Raw genomic sequence first — 19,943 nt, 5'->3', positions numbered from 1 at the left:
ATACAGCACAATAAATATTTCACTCTGTTTAGTTCTTCTCACAAAAGTACATGCTTCACAGTTTAGTTGTTGGAAGTTTAACTGAATTATAAAATCAGTAAATATCTTGAACCACTGCCTTGGTGCTTGCTTAAGTCCATAAAGACTCTTATGAAGCTTGCACACACGACTACTGTTGTCACTGTAGCCCATTGGTTGTTCCATGTAGATTGTTTCTTGGAGATCACCATTCAGAAATGCAGTCTTTACATCTAATGCATAGATTTCTAGATTCTTTTGAACAATGATAGCCAGCACAAGTCGAAGTGATGATGTACTAATTACAGGAGCATAGGTCTCAAAGTAATCAATACCTGGCTTCTGTTCAAAGCCACGAGCAACCAATCTAGCTTTGTAAACATTGTTTTGTTTGATGCGCAACACCCATTTACAGGATTTGTTTTGTTTGATGCGCAACACCCATTTACAGGATATTGGCTTTTCATCCTTTGGCAAGTTGAGTAACTTCCCCACTTCATTTTTATTAAGAGAAGCTATTTCCTCATCCATGGCTTTCCTCCATAGGACTTGCTCTTCTTTTGGCAATGATGTTATATCCTCATATGCTACTGGATCAAGAGTTGCCACATTAGCTTCATACACAAAGTAATCATTCAACTTTACAGGTAATTTTATATTTCTTCTTTGCCTAGTAATTTCTTCATAACTTTCTTCAAGATTTCTGGATATCACTTGAATCATATACTACTTCATCTTTAGCAGGATCTTTACTTTCTATGGAAAGATCATCTTGAACTGAGATACATTTCGAGAAACCACAACATGATTTGTGACTGGGTCCAGTAAACGATAACCCATGGTAGAGTATCCAATAAAAATAATCTTTTTTGATTTTGGATCCAATTTCTTTCTTAAGTTATCAGGAACTGTCATGTATGCATCAGATCCAAACACCTTAATAATATTCAAATCAGGCGGCTTCCCATATTTGAGCTCATAAGGTACATTTTCAACAGTCTGATGTGGAATTCTATTCTTAAGATAAGCAGCTGTCTGTACAGCATAACCCCAGAAGGATTTAGAAAGCTTTGCTTCACATATTAGAGCTCAGGCCTTCTCTAAAAGATATCTGTTGGCTCTCTCAGCCACACCATTTAAAGGAGGTGAATATGGAGGAGCAGGATCTATCATAATACCATTTTTCTTGCAATAACCAGCTAGTTCACAAGACACGTATTTCTTGGCATTATCACACCAGATTTTGTAGAGATCAGGATTCTGCTTTAGGAACAATTGAAACACTTCATTTATATCACTCTTGTGCTTTAAGAGATGCACTTCAGTAAATCTAGAAAAATCGTCTATGATTATAGCAAAATACTTTTCACCTTCTCTAGTGGGTGGATCAATGGGACCACATATGTCAGTGTGTACCATTCTCATCGGCACATGCTCTCTGCTTCTAGGGCCTTTCTTCATAGGAAATTTGGAATGTTTTGCTAATATGCACTCTTCACAAAAGCTTGAAGGTGACTCAGATACTGGCAAACCCATTTCTTTTATTATTTTATCAGATGAGTGCCCCATGCGCCTGTGCCATAATTCTGCACTATGATTTGCAATGTATGTTGAAGCTTTAACTAGTTCAAATTGACTCACATACTGTCCTTTCTCATTGAGTTTAGCAAACTCAAATTTTTCATTCCTCTTTTCAATAACAGCTACATCATTCTTAAAAATTATACTGTAACCTGCTTTTTGAATATTCTTCACAGATATTAATTGACCATTCAACTCAGGCACATGTAACACATCTTTAAGTAATATTTCTGTTCCATTTAATGTTCCAGGTACTGTACCAATACCTTCTACCTTTAAAACATCATTTTTCGAAGCACATGCAACAGTTCCAGAAAAAGGTTTAATTTCTTCAAACCACTCACCTTTATTGCACATGTGTGTAGATGCTCCAGAATCCAGAATGAAATTTCCAACAAGCTCGCCAACCATGAATGTTACTGCAGCCGATTCTCTATAATCTGATTTATGCTTAAATCTGCAATCCTTCCAGTAATGCCTTGGGCGTCCACATCCAAAATAAACTAATTTTTTCTTGCAAAGCTTGGCAATATGACCTTTACTTTTAAATTTGTGGCAGATGATATCACGCTTATCAGCGTTAAAAGCTACGTTATCACTTGAGCCAGAAACACGAGAATGGTAAGAATTTCTCTCACCTTGCAATTCTTCAGCATTCAAGAGCCTTTGCATAACAAAGTCCAGCGTAAGCATTTCATTTGGCTGGTTCTCAATTTTCGATTTAATAATGTCATACTCAGAAGGTAGCGACATCAACAAATAAATAATCACATCCATATCTTTGACTTCAGCACCCGAGAGCCGCAGTTCATTTACGATCACCAACAGTTCGTTAATATGTGACTGCATACTGCAATCTCGGCGTTTCTTCAGTGTCGATAATTTCTTTCGTACTAATATTTGACTAACTGCACTCACCTTATGGTATTTATTCTTTAAACTGCTCCAAATTTCACATGCAGAAGATTCACTCAACATGGTCGCCAATATGGCATCATCTAGAAGCGTAAGCCTTTTTTGCATCTTTGATTTCAGCAGCTTTCGTTTCATATGCTTCAACGCCTAAATATTTATCAAGTTCTTTGGCTACAAACACAGCTTCAACATGGTGCTTAAACAGAGAAAAGTTTTTACTGTTAAACGGCTCAACACAATACTTTAATTTTTATCCTGGCTTATCTTGGTGTTCTCATCATGTGCTGCCATTTCAAATTTCACTTAACGCGCGATTCCGTTCCAAACAAATAAGTTCCACAAAACAAATATAAATGCTTTGCCTCTAGCGTATTCAATATCAGAACCACGCTCTGCTCTAAAGATTTAAAAAAGGTGAATCAGAGGCTGATGATAATTAAGTAGAGGCTTTATTAAATGATGGAATTTCACGCACATGGAACAGCACGTTTCTACATATCACACGATGACCAAGAACTCAACCTAAGCAGAAGTATAAAACAGTTACGGTTAAAATATATGACATCAAATCAGGAACGGGGAGTACGTGTGATTATTCTCAACAGGAGGGAAACTGAATGGGATGAAAATTTTAATTACAATTTAGTGAAGTATATTTATAGATAAGTTTTATCTTATTAGTGTTGCTGTACTCTATAATAAACACTAGGTTTTTAGAAGTTTATTTAAGTTGCTGTCTAATTTTTTTTTTAAATGTGCAAGATGGAGTCCTGACAGAAATATGTTGAAAAGCATGCTTTGCTTTTTTTCAGAAATAGGAGCACAGGAACATATCTAAAAACAGTAACTAACATTTATTTCACTTTTAAAATAGACTAAGCTGCAGAAGTAGGCCTTTACCTAAAAGCTAAAGCTAAAAAACAGAAATGTGTGCAAGGTCAACTGATTCTATGATTTGTACACTCTATACATTCTCGAAAACACATCATCGGCGAGTCGGTCAAAAACACATCATTGACCTGTCAGCAGCAATCAGACATCAGTTTCCTAGCAATTGGCCTCTGAAAAATTTGCATAAGGTAAAACTATAGGAAAAAACATATTTTTGTAGAAAAATCAAAAAGGCTCGGTTGGATTTGAACTGACAGTCTGATAGTCAATGCAAGATTTTACTCTTTGTAAATGTGCCTTGTGATTGAGTCAGCTTTTCTTGTTTGTCAGACTTCTCGGAACATAACAATAAATAATGGCGTTAAGCAAGAAAAAATTATAATGTTGTTGCTAAATTTGTAGTTCCTTGGCAGCTAGAATACATATGAACTGTGTAACGAATTACTGCTGAGTTCACATGGAAAAGACAAGTCCAGAGAAGGGTTAAATTACCTTTTAATTCAACTCAGTAATGATTCACAGATGGCCCCTCTCGGGCATACAGAAAGCGCCCACATAAGATAGAAAATAAGAAACTCATCTAATGCTAACTTAACTAAAAGCAGCAGAAGCTGCACAGAATTAACTAATGGAGTTGGTCCTTATTTAAAGCTCACTAGCGAATCCTAGCAGGTACATAACAATATGGCAAAATGTAGTAAGATTAGGCTTAAAGCAATAACTTGGCCAGAAGGCAGTACATGCTCTACTAAGAACTTCTAAGCTGTTCTACTTAAGTGACGTATACTTCAACTTAAATATTGGTTCTACCTCATTAAGGTAAAATGCAATCCTAAAAACTCATTCTGGTAGGGAATCATAGGTGGAAAATAAGGAATTAAAGGAAAGCATGCTTAAAAACAAAAATAACTATTAGGAAATTAAAATAAACCCCTACAACTCCTTTAAAATTATTTAAATGTCTTACTGGCATGAAGTTTGACCACGCTTAGTAGTATATAGCATTTTGAACTACTGGGCAGGTAGATTTTTTTCAAAAATTTTGAATAAAATGCTATACTATATATTATTTACTGGAAAATTTTGTGGATTAATTTGTATTTGAAACTAAGTTATATAAAGCAGAGCATGTTTGATATCCTTACCGTGAACACGTATATTTTAAATGCAATGTGATGAACTTTTTTTTGAATTGTCCAAGAGCTCCTGTGGGCTTCCTTGAGATGAAGCAGAAGTTTAAATACATCTGTGCCCCATTTCACTAATGAATGAGGTAAAAGAATACACTGGTTTTAGCTCACTGTAGTAAATCACTGATATCAAGGTGCAAAAAATATTACATCATTTATAAACAATTGGGAATTTTGATCTGAGATAAATATTGCATCGTAAATTTTAATAAAATTATAACAAACGTTCAAAATAATTCTTAGCATATGTTACTTAGTAAGCAAAATGCTGACTCGGTCGCCATCATTGCTTCAGACACATGTATTCCATATGCAATTTCATTGGTTGTTAACAAATAAATCTCCAGCAACCTTGTATCCTGTCATTCTTAATGAACACAACTTCTTGCACAGGTGCTGCATATACATATTTGATTCTCCAGTGATATACTATTTCCCCATGTATATGGACTGAACCTGTCAGTCTAACAGAAGTTAACAGTTTACAGAGGGATACTTGTTCAGAGATTTTTCTCATGGGATTGGGCTTTATTGGCCATAATAATATTGTAGCTCTCATTATGAGTATTTCTTTCATTTGAATATATGAACATGCTGAAACAAATTTAAGAGAAGAACTAAGTTTTATATTATAGAATAAAATATTTTAAAATAATTTTTCTGAAAGAAATAGGTTTAAAAAATTTCCCCCCTTCTCATACCATTATCATCAGATTTTGATTGGAATCAATGTTTAGTAAACAAACTTAAATGGAATTCTAAATTAAGTTAGTTCTGTGTTAGATGAGCACCTTTTGGAATAAACATGTGCATCTAAATGTAGTGTAATATAATTTTAATGTAAAAATTTTTCATATTATTTTCCTGAAAGGAATGTACTTTAAAAATATATTTTTGTTTTGCCCTTACTATCATTACTACATTTTATACTGCTATGGAATTGTTCCTTAGTAAACGTACTTAAATTTTAAATAAATTAATTCTTATTTGGGATAAACACCAATGAAGTGTATGTGTACTCAGTGATGTTGAAATGTAATTTTGGGACAAAATATGTTAAAATTGTTTTTTCTGGAAGAAATGCACTTGAAAAACAATTTTTCATGTTATACCATTACTAGTAAGTCTCTTATTCTCTCACAAATTTAATGATAGTAAGCTCTCGATTAATTAACAAATTAATGAATTGATTTCACTACTAATGCTAGAAGTAATAACTAAACAATAAAATAGTTAAATAATTCTCTAAAATTCATTCATCTAAAACCAACCTCAAGCTATCGCAGAATGCAGATCCTAAAATTAGATCATAATAATAAGGCTAACAGTCTGTTGACTGTATTATTGATATCTTAAAATTTACAATTTTAAATGTATGCTTTACAGATTGTTACCATCCACAGTTTCAAAACAAAAAATAACTAAGTTAAGCATTTTTTTATATTTTTTAATGTTTTCATGTACTGAGTTAGTATTTTTGTGCATTAACAGTTCACATAAACTTTGTGAGTAAACATGCTAGAAGAGAAAAAAAAAATCCAAAAATTTGGAAACTTTTTTATAACTCCAAACAGTAACATCCAATATTTATAGGTGAAGATATCTGGAGCAAATCATTTGCATACTTTCATCAATTTACATTTCAAACACATACATATAGTATAGCGAGTGTAAAGGAAAGAATGGTAAAACTTAACACTTTGTAAATGTGAATCTTGATCAGCTGACTGCATCCACAGCACACATACATATTCGTCTTTTCCAATATAAGATCATTAGATCTTATACTGGAGTGGAATTATTGTTTAATTAAAAGGCTTAAATGAATTTAGTTATATTTGTGGTGAGCACCACTCAAAACAAGTGCATATTTAGATATATCATAATAACAATTTTCATATTTAACTATGCTCATTTTAATATAAATTAGGTACCAGAAAAAGAAGTGGAAGTTAATCAAGAACCATGGTTTGTAGAAGTTGTGGAAAGGTTACAAAAAGCAAATGAATATCGCTGGAGAGGCCGTGGCCATCCTGTATATGGTGAACTATTACCTGATATTTACAAGCAGCCACCTGATAGACCTGTATCCCGTTCTAAACCACCTGAACTTCAAATTAATCAGCCCAAGTATGATTTCAGTTTTTGAAACTTTTTAAAATATACTTTTTGTTTGTATTTATGAACTATATATATAAATCCTATACACTTAGAAAGAGTTTTTTTAGTATTTTCTATAGAAGTCCAGAAGACTTTTTCTGAAAGCATATAAGTGATATGTTTTTGCTGAAAGAAATGAATATGAACAGAGAGATCAGTGCTCAAATGTAATGTAAATGATGGCATGAAATAATAATGAAACTATGAAATAATACTTCAAAATGCTAAGCTGTGTTATTCTTTCATTATCACGTAATATAAAATGTCTATACATTTTTATTGTTTTTCATGATATTTTCAAACATATCAGAATATGCATCAGTTTTCCCTATAAAACTATTTTTACAGTTTTTCTCTCCTTTTTTTTTTTCCAAAATATTTCTGGCTTTTTATTGTTATAAACGTTATAAACTGGTATTGATAATTTTTCTTTAGGATTTTAGTCATTGCAGCTTGGAAGGTTTAGAAGGATTTGAAGGGAAGATTTATAGACCCACGATTCCAGAAGATGCCACAGATATGTCACAAAATAAAAAATGTCTCCATATTATTAACATGCAATGGATGTTTTTTACAGAAAGTTTGCGATGAATTTCTTACTTTTTGGATAACGTCTGGAAGAACAATGAAAACATAATATTTGAATGTTTTTACTTTTGATACTAGAATCTTTTTCTTAACATGTTTATCTTCTTTTTATTTTCTCTACTTTTCATTAGACACAAGTATGGAAAAGATCAAAAAGGCTTATAATCTTATCACATGGGCAGGCGTTATAGAAGGAAATATTTTTATTAATAAAAAAAATTGAAAACTTACGCTTTTAAAAGATTCATCTAACATGTCTTAATGCATCATACCCCGAGCTGGCACTGAGTGTTTTCCCTCCTGATGCAATCTCTGTGCAACCTTTCTGCTGCCTAGTGCCTTTCTAAATTCTGCTTCCAACGTCTGCTCTAAATTCTAAAAGTTTCGCCACACCAGCTCTGTAACCGACCCTTACCATATATATTTCATATTTCTTCTGAATGTTCATATTACTAAAGTAATAAAATTAGCCGCTTTTTCTACACATTCTAAATGCGATTTTTTTAAAAATTTTATTTTCGAGTAACAGAAATCCTTAACTAAATCCAAAAATTCTAAAATGAAAAGGAAACCTGTTGAAGAAAGCAACTGAATACACGAAGAAAATTATTCTTCAAAGATATGTACAATTATTATGTAAATTACCCAGTTGTTAATGATTTCAGCCTTTACTATAATTTCCTGTTTTTATTTTCTCATATGATAGAGTTACTGAGCCAGCTTAAATTAAAATTAAATTGTATAATCTTTGACCACTAATAGTTTGAATTTGACTGTTCTCGTTTAATAATGTCACTAGGAACTGTAATTGATTTTGGTAGCATTAGAACATGCCTTTATGTTCTAAGTTCTTTGTAAATAAGAGGTAAGATGTTAGTTAGAGAGTTCTTTTTTTTAATCCTTTGTCTAATATTATAGTTACTTTCAGACGTAGCAATAATTTGCTTCAAGTCTGTCGGGGGGAGGGGTTGGAACTAATTAACTTTAATTAATTAGTTCATTTGGAATTAATTACCAGATCAAGTAAACCCTCATAGGTATATTGTGGAGAGGTTGACAAATTAGCAGATAAAGCATGCAGAAACTAGTCAGAACATTGGTTTGTGTATTGAGACAAATTTCTGATTGTTAGAAAAGGTGCTTAAAGAGAAGGAAATCAATAAAAATTAGATAGATTAGATCCAAAATGTCTGGGAAGGCTTCAAATTAAAATGATGTATAAATATTTTGTTGAGTGTTGTTGTTACAAGACATAAATGTTTTGCAGCTTTTAATGTGTAATTATCCTAATATTGTGCAAGAATCAATGTCATAATTTACATACATATATTTTAAACTGTAAAATTTTATTAGATTTTTATTTTAATATGGTTTTTTTTTAACAAATATTGTTAAAAAAGAAATAAAATTTAATAGTGATCATGCAAATCCATAATGATGAAGGTTATCTAACTACTTAATTTAATTATTTAGAACCATCTGCTTACCCTTAAAAATTATCTCTGCATATTAAAGTGAGTTACTGCCTTTCATTAATCCTCACCGTGGTTGCAAAATAAAACACAAAAATTCAAGTAAAACTTATTCTTTGCATTTAGTGAGACTTAAAATAATACAAAACAATATATCACCTCTGCTGCTTTAATGGCTTATTAGAACCATAAAGTTTATTAGCTGGGTTACAACCCCTGAAACTCTACACGAAGCTACAACACTAACTGCATCAAACAAAGCCCAACCTAACTTTCAAAACTTGCCAACTGTGCCTACAACAGGCCTTTCAGGTTTGTTCTAATCAGCATGTCTCTCTCTAGACAAGCAGCAGCAGTGACAACATTCAGTCTTTTGTTGTGAATCATGCTGATTATGATCTTGCTTTTCATTTTAATATATGACACTTGACATAAAATCTACCTGCTATTTACTAAATGTCTAGACTGAACAAGTATGTGACAAAATGAGACATAAAAAAAATCAACATAAAGCTACCTGTTAGTAAAATGTAAATGTCACTTATCTTCTTTCAAACATGTCCAACTATTATTAGTGTAAAATATATAATGCTAATTGATAAATTGCATAAAGTTTATTTTATTCTCAAACTTTAATTAATCTCAAACTTTCATTGTTAATTAATTCATGCTTAATAATAATGTGTGATACTTAGGGATCTATTTTATTTTTAGAATGGTATTACAAAAATGAAATTCAGGCATAGATAACATTTTTAATTGAATTTATTCAGTTCTCATTTGCTCATAGGCCCTTAATTTTTTTCATCAATGGCCCTTAATTTCTGTGTGGAGAAATGTATATGAACCCTCTTTATGGGATCATGTGAGACTTTTGTATTCCTCCCCTTTTTACTTCCTTGTACAAAGTAAAAATGAAGTATTGTAATCGCAACAAGTTTCGGGCAGCATATTTCAACAAAAATATCCATTTTAACCACCATCAAATGCAATTTAATGATGTTTTTGCATGACATCTGTACATAAAGACAGAATAAAAGACTCTTTTCCTACCAAAAAAAAAATTATAAAAGTGCTTTAAAATGAATTCTGAAGAGAATTTTTTGTGGTGTCTGTACGTACGTACGAAAACTCTTATATGTTTGTAAATTGTACATTTTTTGCTTTAAAAAGGATTGAATTATGTTGTTCTTATCCTCCGGTAAAGGTTTTTATGCCTTGAGTGAATCTGTATGCAATATTTTTAGAATTATCTGATAAAGTTCGAGTTATTCATGGGTTAAAGAAATGACATAGTCCAGGTTGAACAATAAAAAATATATTGGGAATATTAGGTTACATGGGAACAAGCAATCACATCAATGCACACCAGACAGGGACTGAAGGACAACAAAAAAACTGTTGCCAATTTTCATAAAGTCAATATTGGGATTGGCACATATACACATATTTTTAACACGCCCCCTTGCCAGTCACACTATTTGCAAGATATTTACATACTTCCACAAAAATTAATCACGCTGTGGTTGTACACATTTACAGAAAAACAATGTAGCTGCTATTAAATGCATAAACACTATCGACCTCTACTTATGAAGAAGAGAAGTTTCATTGTTCCATGGCTTTCAACCACATGTCAGCTTCGAGTGATTTCAGGACATCTTTTAGAGTTACTGGATCCTTTTCTTCAGATTGTTGTATCTCTTGGGCATCGTACAGATAAAAATCTTCGAAATGTTTAGGAATTTTGGTTTTTCTTTTTTCACCTCTCTCACTCCCATGGGTAGGGTTTCTGGCTGCTGCCTCGACTTCAGTGTCTAGGTTGTTAGCAACGTCTTATATCTCTGTAACTGATTGGCCTTCATCTTCGTAATCTGGAGTATTTCCAAGCTGTATGTCTGGGCATCTTTCGAAATTTTGGTCAATAGGATCTGTATTTAGATATTCGGTTTCATCCCAGTCATTATATGTGTCTTTTTTGTCATTATATGTCAGCATTATGTGTCTTTTTTAGTTTCCATCTTTCAGTAGATTTTCATTTTTATGGCAATTTGGTCCTCTAATCCCCACTCGCCTTTTGAAAGGGGGAATATATAAGGTATTTTCTCCCTTCTTTCTGAATGCCTTTATGGTGTAATGGTAGCACACTCGAGTGTATTTGAGAGGTCCATGTTCAAGTCTGAGCGAGGGCATTGCTCATGTTTTGTTTCCTGCTTCAAAAATCCTAATAAGTATACAATATTACAAAGACATCAAATACTATATTGTTTGTTCCTTTTGGCTACAATTCACAGAACATACCATTGTTGAATAAGAATAAAAAATAATGGTAAGTAGAATAAATATGTTACTTGTACGGTTTATACACATTAAAAAAAAGGGGGTAACAATGTGGCAAAGATGTATTAATAAAGTAGCACACTGAATCCAGTAGTATCCATCTGTAAGATCACTTATGCATCATGGAAAAATATAGCAAGTCTTTTTCACATGACATCTGAGCATTCTGTTTAGGAACAGTCAAAATAAAATTATACCTTTTAATTTTGCTTTTTCTAATGATCATTAAGATTCTGGGAAAAAAAAAAAAAAAAGAATGATTTTAAATCGATAAAAACAGTATAAACTGCTGTGAGATGATTTTAAGTGCAGATTTTTTTTAACGAATTGAGAACTATCATATAATTGTAAATATGCCAGCTAATTGCCAGTAATTTCTGTCAAAACCTCTCTAGTGAAATTATCTTATATATACCTTAGAATTTTATTTGTGACCAAGAGGTATAAATCTGGAAAAAGTTTTGACATCCATTGCTGCTTTGTGGAATGTTACGTTGTAAAGAGCTCCAAGATTTTTTAAATGAAATAAAATTATTACTTACTAGTTGGAGTACTGTTCTTCAGCACCAACAAATCCTTGGCATTGCCATCATTTGGGAAGGGGAAAAAAATGTAATGTAGAAGTTTTGAAATTTTCAAGAACGTGAAGCACATTTTTTTTTTCCTGTTAAGATGTACTTCATATCAGTTATTCTCTTTCTAGATTATCAAAAGCGTTTTGTCAGAATTAAGCAGGAAAAATTCCATGCGTGATGTCAGTAATTTTGCTGCAAAAGCAATGAGTGTTATAATATGTTGGTTACTTTTATTATTAATGATTCAAGATACATAAAGCTAACCAAATTCATCTCAAATTATATACCGGGTGGCCATAATTAAACTGACAGTGCTCACAGTGTTCTGTAGCGCGATCTATTTGCGAGAATGATGCCACATTTTGTAGGAAGATTAAACAAGACGGGGGACGAAGGATTCCGCGGAAAAAAAAATTAGTTCCAAAAGTCACTGCTAGGGGAATATTTGGCGCTGTGTAATAGAAAATAGAGTGTTAACAAATGCAAATTAATACGGAATAAAATTACCTTTTATTATGGATATGCCTTATGGAATATGGATATGCCTTACAGTACGGTATGGAAAATCTTACGAAAGATTATCAACTTCTATCCGTACAGGATTAGCCCTGTACAGGAGTTACTGTATCCCGTCCATGATAAGCGATTGACTTTTGCTCTCACATTTCTTACCAGAATGGAGGTGGACAATGCTTGGCCGTGGAAAATCTTATGGGGAGACGAGGCCCACTTTTACTTGAATGGAACTGTGAATACCCAGAACTGCTGAATTTGGGATGACAAATCACCACATGCAGTCACAGCAATTCCCTTACATTCACCAAAGGTAACTGTTTGGTGTGGGTTCACAGCATAATTTATCTTAGGTCCATTTTTGTATGAGAACATTATCCTGACAGGACTGGAAATCTGTACTGTTACCGGAGAGAAATATTGCCACATGTTGAACAGCTTTGTCATTCCGGCACTTCAGCAAAGACTATGCCTGGTTAAAATCATTTTCATGCAAGATGGAGCCCTTCCACATGTTGCTGTACGTGTGCAACAGATGCTACGACAGAAATTGACAACAGAAAGAGTCATTAGCCGCTACTTTCCAACTGCATGGTCACCTCGGCCACCTGATCTTACCCCATGTGTGTGATCTTACCCCATGCTATGGGGTTACCTTAAGTCCAAAGTCTATCAAGGAGTGGTCCAGGACCTGGCTACCTTGAAGGATAACATATCACGGATTGTACGGGAGATTCCTGCAGACATGTTACTTTCTGCTGTTGTGCATACTGTGCACAGAATGCAATATGTGGTTCACAACAACGGCAGCCACATTGAACCTAATTTGAATGCAAAATAAAAGGTAATTTCCATATTGATTTGCATTTGTTAACACTCTATTTTCTTTTACACAGCGCCAAATATTCCCCTAGCGGTGACTTCTGGAACTAACTTTTTTTTTTCGGGGAATCCTTCGTCCCCCGTCTTGTTTAATCTTCCTACAAAATGTGGCGTCATTCTCGCAAATAGATCGCACTACAGAACACTGTGAGCACTGTCAGTTTAATTATGGCCACCCGTTATATTGCATTTGAACTCACATATCAGCAAATTCTAATAAATATTATCTTTCAAAATTAAAACACTAGCCTGCCTGCTACATATTTGGAAAACATATTTTATTTTTTCTCATAAACTGAAAGTGAATTATTGACATTATCTGACCAGCAGTTTGAATGGACAAAATATATAATTTCTTTATTGAGAATTTAAGGTCTTCAGTTGTTTAAATTAACCATGGTTTTTATATATGCAGTATATAAAAACTATGGGAAGTCATTATGCATACATTAATATCATAATTTCCAATATTTTGATAGTGTAGAAAATATATGTGAAAAATGCAATATTTCACTTTGTGTATGATAAAGCATATAAAAATAATCATACTATATGTAGTTACTTACAAATTATTTTAGTATATTATAATCAAACTATGTGTAGGTAGTTACAAATTATTTCAGTATATAATCAAATTCAGCCAGATAATATGTACACTGCTGGCCTTTAAAAGTTTAACACCAGGAAGGAATGATCTGATGAATGTCAAAATCACATGAAAAGAAGAAGAGGTTGGGATATGCAAATGATTAGTATTTCAGCATATTTAGACAACACAGAAGGGAGAAATAACACCTGAGGCACTGCATAAAAGAAAAGTTGTTAGTGGATTTCTCATTCAGAAAGCACTTTGTAAGGTTGGAGTTTGCTCAGAATATTGTATTATGCCTCAAATAATAAGAAGAAATGCTTACAAGAAAGTCAGAATTCGATAGAGGCAGAACTGTTGCCTATCAAGAGTGTGGATTATTGTTCCGTGATATCGCTTGTAGCACTGGTTGATTTCAAACCACTGTCATGCAGATATGAAATCAGTGGGTTGCTGAGAGTCATACTGAACAGCATGCAGGATCTCAATGCCCTCCATTACTATCTCCCGAGAGGATAGACATATTGTGAGGTCACCTTGCAAAACCGTATAACCACATAATGGACCATTAGCTAGGAAATGGGCATGTTTTCAGCATGCTTAGTATCCACTTGTATCGTGCATCAATGTTTAAGCAGCGTAGAACATCAACACGGCGACCATTCCTTTGGCTTTCCTTAACAATGCAGCATAGAGAGAGAGATGGTGACTCCGGTGCACCGAATGAGAAGCTGGATACAGGCACAATGTCATCTATACAGATGAGTCCTTGTTCTGTGTGCAGTATTTTGATTGCCATATATGTGTCTGAAGGCACTGAGGAGACCGCACGTCACTTGCTTGCATTCAGTGTCAGCATAGGGGCCCTGCACCTGGTGTGATGGTTTGGGCAGCCATTAGGTACACAACATGCATATCTCTAGTTCGGATATCATCAATGGTAATTTCAATGCAGATCGGTACATTTCTGACATCTTATGTCCAGTTGTTGTGTCCCATCTTCAAGGCCTGCCAAAGGCCATCTTCCAACAAGATAATGCAAGAACACATATTGCACACAGTGTTCTAACCTTCCTCGAAACACAGAGTATCCAATTGCTGCCCTGGCCTGTACGGTCTCCAGATCTGTCACCCATTCAAAACATCCAGTCATGGGTTGCTGAGAGATTTATTAAATTTGAAAACTTAATAAATCACTGAATAATGTAGATAGAGAGGTAAAAATTGACACACATACTTAGAATGACATGGGGTTTTATTAGAACCAAAAAAAAAAGTTCAAAGGTACTGTTATCGGGCCTTTTTTCTTCGAGGAAATGCGTGATTCTGGTTTTGTAACTGCTACCGTGATGGGTGAGAGGTATACCGACATGTTACAGAATCGCATCGTCCCCAGCCTGGCTGATAAACACCTGCTGGAACGTACGATTTTTATGCAGGATGGTAATCCACCCCATATTGCTAGACGCGTGAAAGATCTTTTGCGCGCGTCGTTTGGTGATGATCGTGTGCTCAGCTGCCACTTTCGTCATGCTTGGCCTCCCAGGTCCCCAGACCTCACTCCGTGCGATTATTGGCTTTGGGGTTACCTGAAATTGCAAGTGTATCGTGATCGACCGACATCTCTAGGGATGCTGAAAGACAACATCCGACGCCAATGCCTCACCATAACTCCGGACATGCTTTACAGTGCTGTTCACAACATTATTCCTCGACTACAGCTATTGTTGAGGAATGATGGTGAACATATTGAACATTTCCTGTAAAGAACATCATCTTTGCTTTGTCTTAATTTATTATGCTAATTATTGCTTTTCTGATCAGATTATTGCTTTTCTAATAAAACCCCATGCCATTCTGTATGTGTGTCAATTTTTACCTCTCTATCTACATTATTCCATGATTTATTAAGTGTTCAAATTTATACTGACTTTTTGATCACCCGGTATATATAAGAAATTATAAATAATAACATTTGAAATGATAAATCCTGCACATAGAAATAGCTTTCTATATCTTCTAAGAAGTAGATGTGGCAAAATTTCCAATTAAGATACCATAATTATCTATAAAAGGAGAATAGTCCATAATAATAGTTCATTCATTACATACAGAATGCTGACTAATAAAAAGTAATAACCAAATGTTTTTTTTATATACAAAACATACTTTTTATTATTGTATGATTTAAAAGGCAAGTTTTGATGATTTCTACCCAGACACAGAAATAAGCACTGTACATCATAATATTAAATTAATAAGGGCAGCAAAATTGATTTTGCACTTGAGCAGTCGACGGCTCAAGAATGGTCTCAAATAAAAATATGCAGCACATACGGAACGCTTTAATCAATATCTTTTTGGTATAGAATGAAACTTTGTCATATTTTATACTTGTAACATAACTATTACATCATATTTGTAATATTTGGTAATATATGTGGATATAGAGCCGTGTTATACAGTCAAAAGTCTTTAATCCGGACTCGTCGGGACTTCGGCGATTCCGGATTATAGATCATCAGTTTAAATCTGGTAAGATGGCATGCAGAAATTATAAAATTAAAAATATGAAACAGTAATTTATAAAATAATGAGCAATTATGATCTAAAGAGAATCAAAATTTACAAAAAAAAGCTTAATATTTATTTATTAACTTTATTAAACATTTCTTCCAATGCGCACATGCATAAAGCATACATTACGCATAGTCGAAATTATAAAAATGCATCCAGAAAACTATTTGATGTGTATTCATGATATTTATACTGACGAGGAATTTGATTTAAATCATATCAAAGACGGAGTACATTGAGATGAAATACTATATTTAGTAAGGAATTATAAGCTGAATAAAATAAAAACATCTGCCCTGAAGATAAGGATAGTGTTGACAAATCAACTTCCAGTTCATTGCGTGCCGCGACGTCCCCCCCCCGCGCAGAGCAGCGTGAAATTGATAAACAGATTTCGGAACGGTTAGATAAACAAAGAATATGCCTTTATCCATTTTTTGTAGCAATTCGTTTTTTGTTTGATGGACATCGAAACATACTTTCGTTTTCTAGATCCTTTGGGAGCTCCAGCATCGGAAATTCTATTTGACATAATCGAAAGTTCAAGCTTACTTTTAGAAAATTGCTCTTACATTCTGCAAAAAATAATAAGCCGGATCCAATTCGAAGATTAAAGAACAACGCAATCATCAACATTAACTGAAATAGATAATTAGATAATTTTAGCTTATACCGTCCGTTATATATTAAACGCGCACGCGAAAACGTATTCTGCACTTGCGCAGACGCATATGCGCAGTCGTAAATATCTTGCGCGCACGAGTAAAACGCCTATGCGCATGCGTCAATGCGGCGCATGCGCAGAAAGATTTTAGCTTTGAGGTCCGGATTATAGATCATTCCCGATTATGGGTGTCCGAATTAACGACTTTTGACTGTACTCTAAAATTAGAAATTATTTGACATTACATATATTTCTTTAAATATTTGAAATTAGATGCAGTATCTAGATTTAGCACAGAATTATTAGATGAAATCATTTAAGCATGCAACAGATAATGTAAAATTCATAGCTTGTATTTAATTATTTATTTTCATTCAATTGTTCATTAACCTTTTTTCAAATAAAAATGATTACACAGAAAATAAATTCATGCATACTTAATTCAGAGATGACTGGATTTATTTTCCACTCTTTTCAAATAACTCCTCTGATTTTGGCATCAGCATGAAGTTCATGTAGAATATTGGATTTAAGGGGAAAAAATCTCGATTTTAATATTAAAAGTAAACTTTTAATATAAAATTTACTTATCATCACTTGAACATATGGTTCTGTCATATTCTTGGCTCACTACTTCTTCAATGTAGGTAATTCCAACTGGCATACGTGTTTCCAGATATGCATGTTATACTTTTTTCAGATTTAATTCAAATTGTAAGCAACATATTGAAACAGAAACTTTTTTGAATGCAGTTAAAGGTTAGTATAAATGTGTCTGTATTAAAAGAATTTTCATTGGTTTCTTTAGGATCTACAAAACTTCTGATTACATGATAGTCTTGTAAACTGCGTGAAATGATCTCTGTTAACCCTGACCGGTATAAATGATTAAGAGTGTTTCAACTGAATATGAAAACTCAATCATTTTATCACAATTTTTGCGATTCCTTGTGTTTCAATTGAATGAGGCCTTAATACAGTTTTCATACATGATAGGGGGGGCAAGATGTCCCATTATTAATGATGAAAGTTTAATGGATTAAATGAAGAAAAACCAAGGGAAAATGAAAGAAAACATGGAAAGAAACTAATGTTTGATGGAGTTTACTATCAAGCCAAAACTGTGAAAATCTAAAATACCAGAATATAGCACTGAAAATGTGTGGTATGGTTTTATTGCATAAGTGCCAGTTTTTTTCTTTGTTAGTAAGAAGATCTGCTTAGGAAACGTTTTGTTGCTATGATCAGTTCAACAATGAATATGACAAATTTTTGTTTCTTTCGGAAAGAATTTATTTTATGAACAGTTGTAAATATTAAAAATATTAGATCCTAAATTAAGGAAATAATAAAGGTGTATATTATTTTTGTAAATTTATATTTTACAAATAGTTGGATTAATAATAGTTTTAGAATACAGAATTCTAGGCTTTAAAGACCTTCTTAATCAGTAAAGTTGTAGCCAGATTGAATTTTATATTTTTTGTAATTTTAAAATAATGACAGTGGCATTTTGATAGACTATGCTGCTAATTTATCTATGAAGTATAGTGATTATTATGAGAAATAATATTATGTTTCTAAACATGGATTATTGTAGTCACTGATTTGAAATTTTAGTGAGCAGCTTATTAAATAATACTTTTGATAATGCTTATTGATATGTATTGTTCATGAAAAATATTAGATTTGTTAATTTAGTGTTTCAATTTAGTAAATATTCATTTGCTACTTCATTGTTTTCCTTCTTCTTAGATGTCATTTATTACCTTCAAAGAAAACAGACAGTAAAAAAAAAGAAGTGCATCATGATGCAATACCTGAGAGGAAGAGAGAAAAAGATGCAAAAACAGCCCCATTACTAAGTATGTTTATATTGTATGTACATATTGTGTGTGTGATTAAAGTTGTTATTTTTAAAAACTATATTTAGTAAATTATTTAATCAAATTATGTGTAGAGAGACCTAAGTCTGCAGAACCTGCAAAAGTGAAAGAGCCTATTAAGCACAGGCGTCCTGCTACAACACCTCCTGCAAAATCAACTACTCGAGCCTTACCTTCTAAGAAACGATTGGCTAAGGATGAAGACATTTTAAAACCAGTTAAAGGTATTACAGTTTCTGTGGCATATGTTATTTCATAATTGATTTTAATCATTTTTCCATAAAAATACTTTGTTCAATTAATTGATATCAGATGGTGATTTAACTTCTGGGATTTATTTCACTAAAATTGCAGTGATCATAGTATGGCTGCTTTGCTAATTTTTCTATTATTTTTACTGAAGCCAAGCCCATGCCGACATAATATATGCATATACCGAGTTTATTATGTTAAATTATAATCACATTTTGTGCCTTTATATTTATTGTTCTATCATCATGACTATAATTTTAATTTGAAAACAAACACGGATGGGTATTAGGAGGGAATCAAATTTAGAAGAATTAATTGAAACAGGCAGTGAATGAATAAATCCTATAGGTTGTAAACATAATTATGTCAGATCACTAATACATTGATAGTAATGGAATTATAATTAATCACAGATGATAGTTGCATTTTTAGATGCACTTATTTCATTACAGAATGTTGCAGAGACATTAGGTTATTTCAAAATAAACAATGGGCAATGCCTTCACCGGGACTCGAACCACAGCCTCTCGAATGCGTGCTGACCTCTACTTTACGAAGGCATGCTAAGAATGTGGGAGAAATACCTTATATATTCCCTCTTTTAAAGGGCGACCAGGATTAGGTGACCAAATTGCCAAATCCGGGTGGTGAAGAATCATCATTCACCAACCTTTAATTTGGGTTCAGCTGTAGAGTCATTAGGATTTTTTGAAGTAGGAAAGATGAAAAATGAGCAATGCCCTCGCTGGGAATCGAACCACGGACCTCATAAATACATGCAAAGTGTGCTGACCACTACATCACGAAGGCATGCTAAGGAGGTGGAAGAAATACCTTATAATATTAAAAA

The 19,943-nt window shown here is 33.2% G+C and overlaps 1 protein-coding gene across 2 annotated transcripts in view; it reads left to right on the top strand.

Moving 5' to 3' along the window:
* Positions 1 to 19,943, top strand: part of LOC118179363 (uncharacterized) — a 350,178-nt gene that overhangs the window by 268,215 nt on the left and 62,020 nt on the right. For both annotated transcript variants that reach the window (XM_085817376.1, XM_085817377.1), the window contains 3 exons: positions 6,526 to 6,725; positions 18,711 to 18,820; positions 18,916 to 19,065. In XM_085817376.1, coding sequence (XP_085673502.1) covers positions 6,526 to 6,725; positions 18,711 to 18,820; positions 18,916 to 19,065 — 460 coding nt within the window. The remainder of the gene's footprint in view (positions 1 to 6,525; positions 6,726 to 18,710; positions 18,821 to 18,915; positions 19,066 to 19,943) is intronic.

This window comes from Stegodyphus dumicola, chromosome 5, assembly GCF_044657685.1.
Source record: "Stegodyphus dumicola isolate Sdum_Otavi_A_Nest chromosome 5, ASM4465768v1".
In the NCBI taxonomy this organism is placed as follows: Eukaryota; Metazoa; Arthropoda; class Arachnida; order Araneae; family Eresidae; genus Stegodyphus; species Stegodyphus dumicola.
The sequence above is the reverse complement of the archived record's forward strand: the minus strand, read 5'-3'. Positions and strand labels throughout refer to the sequence as shown.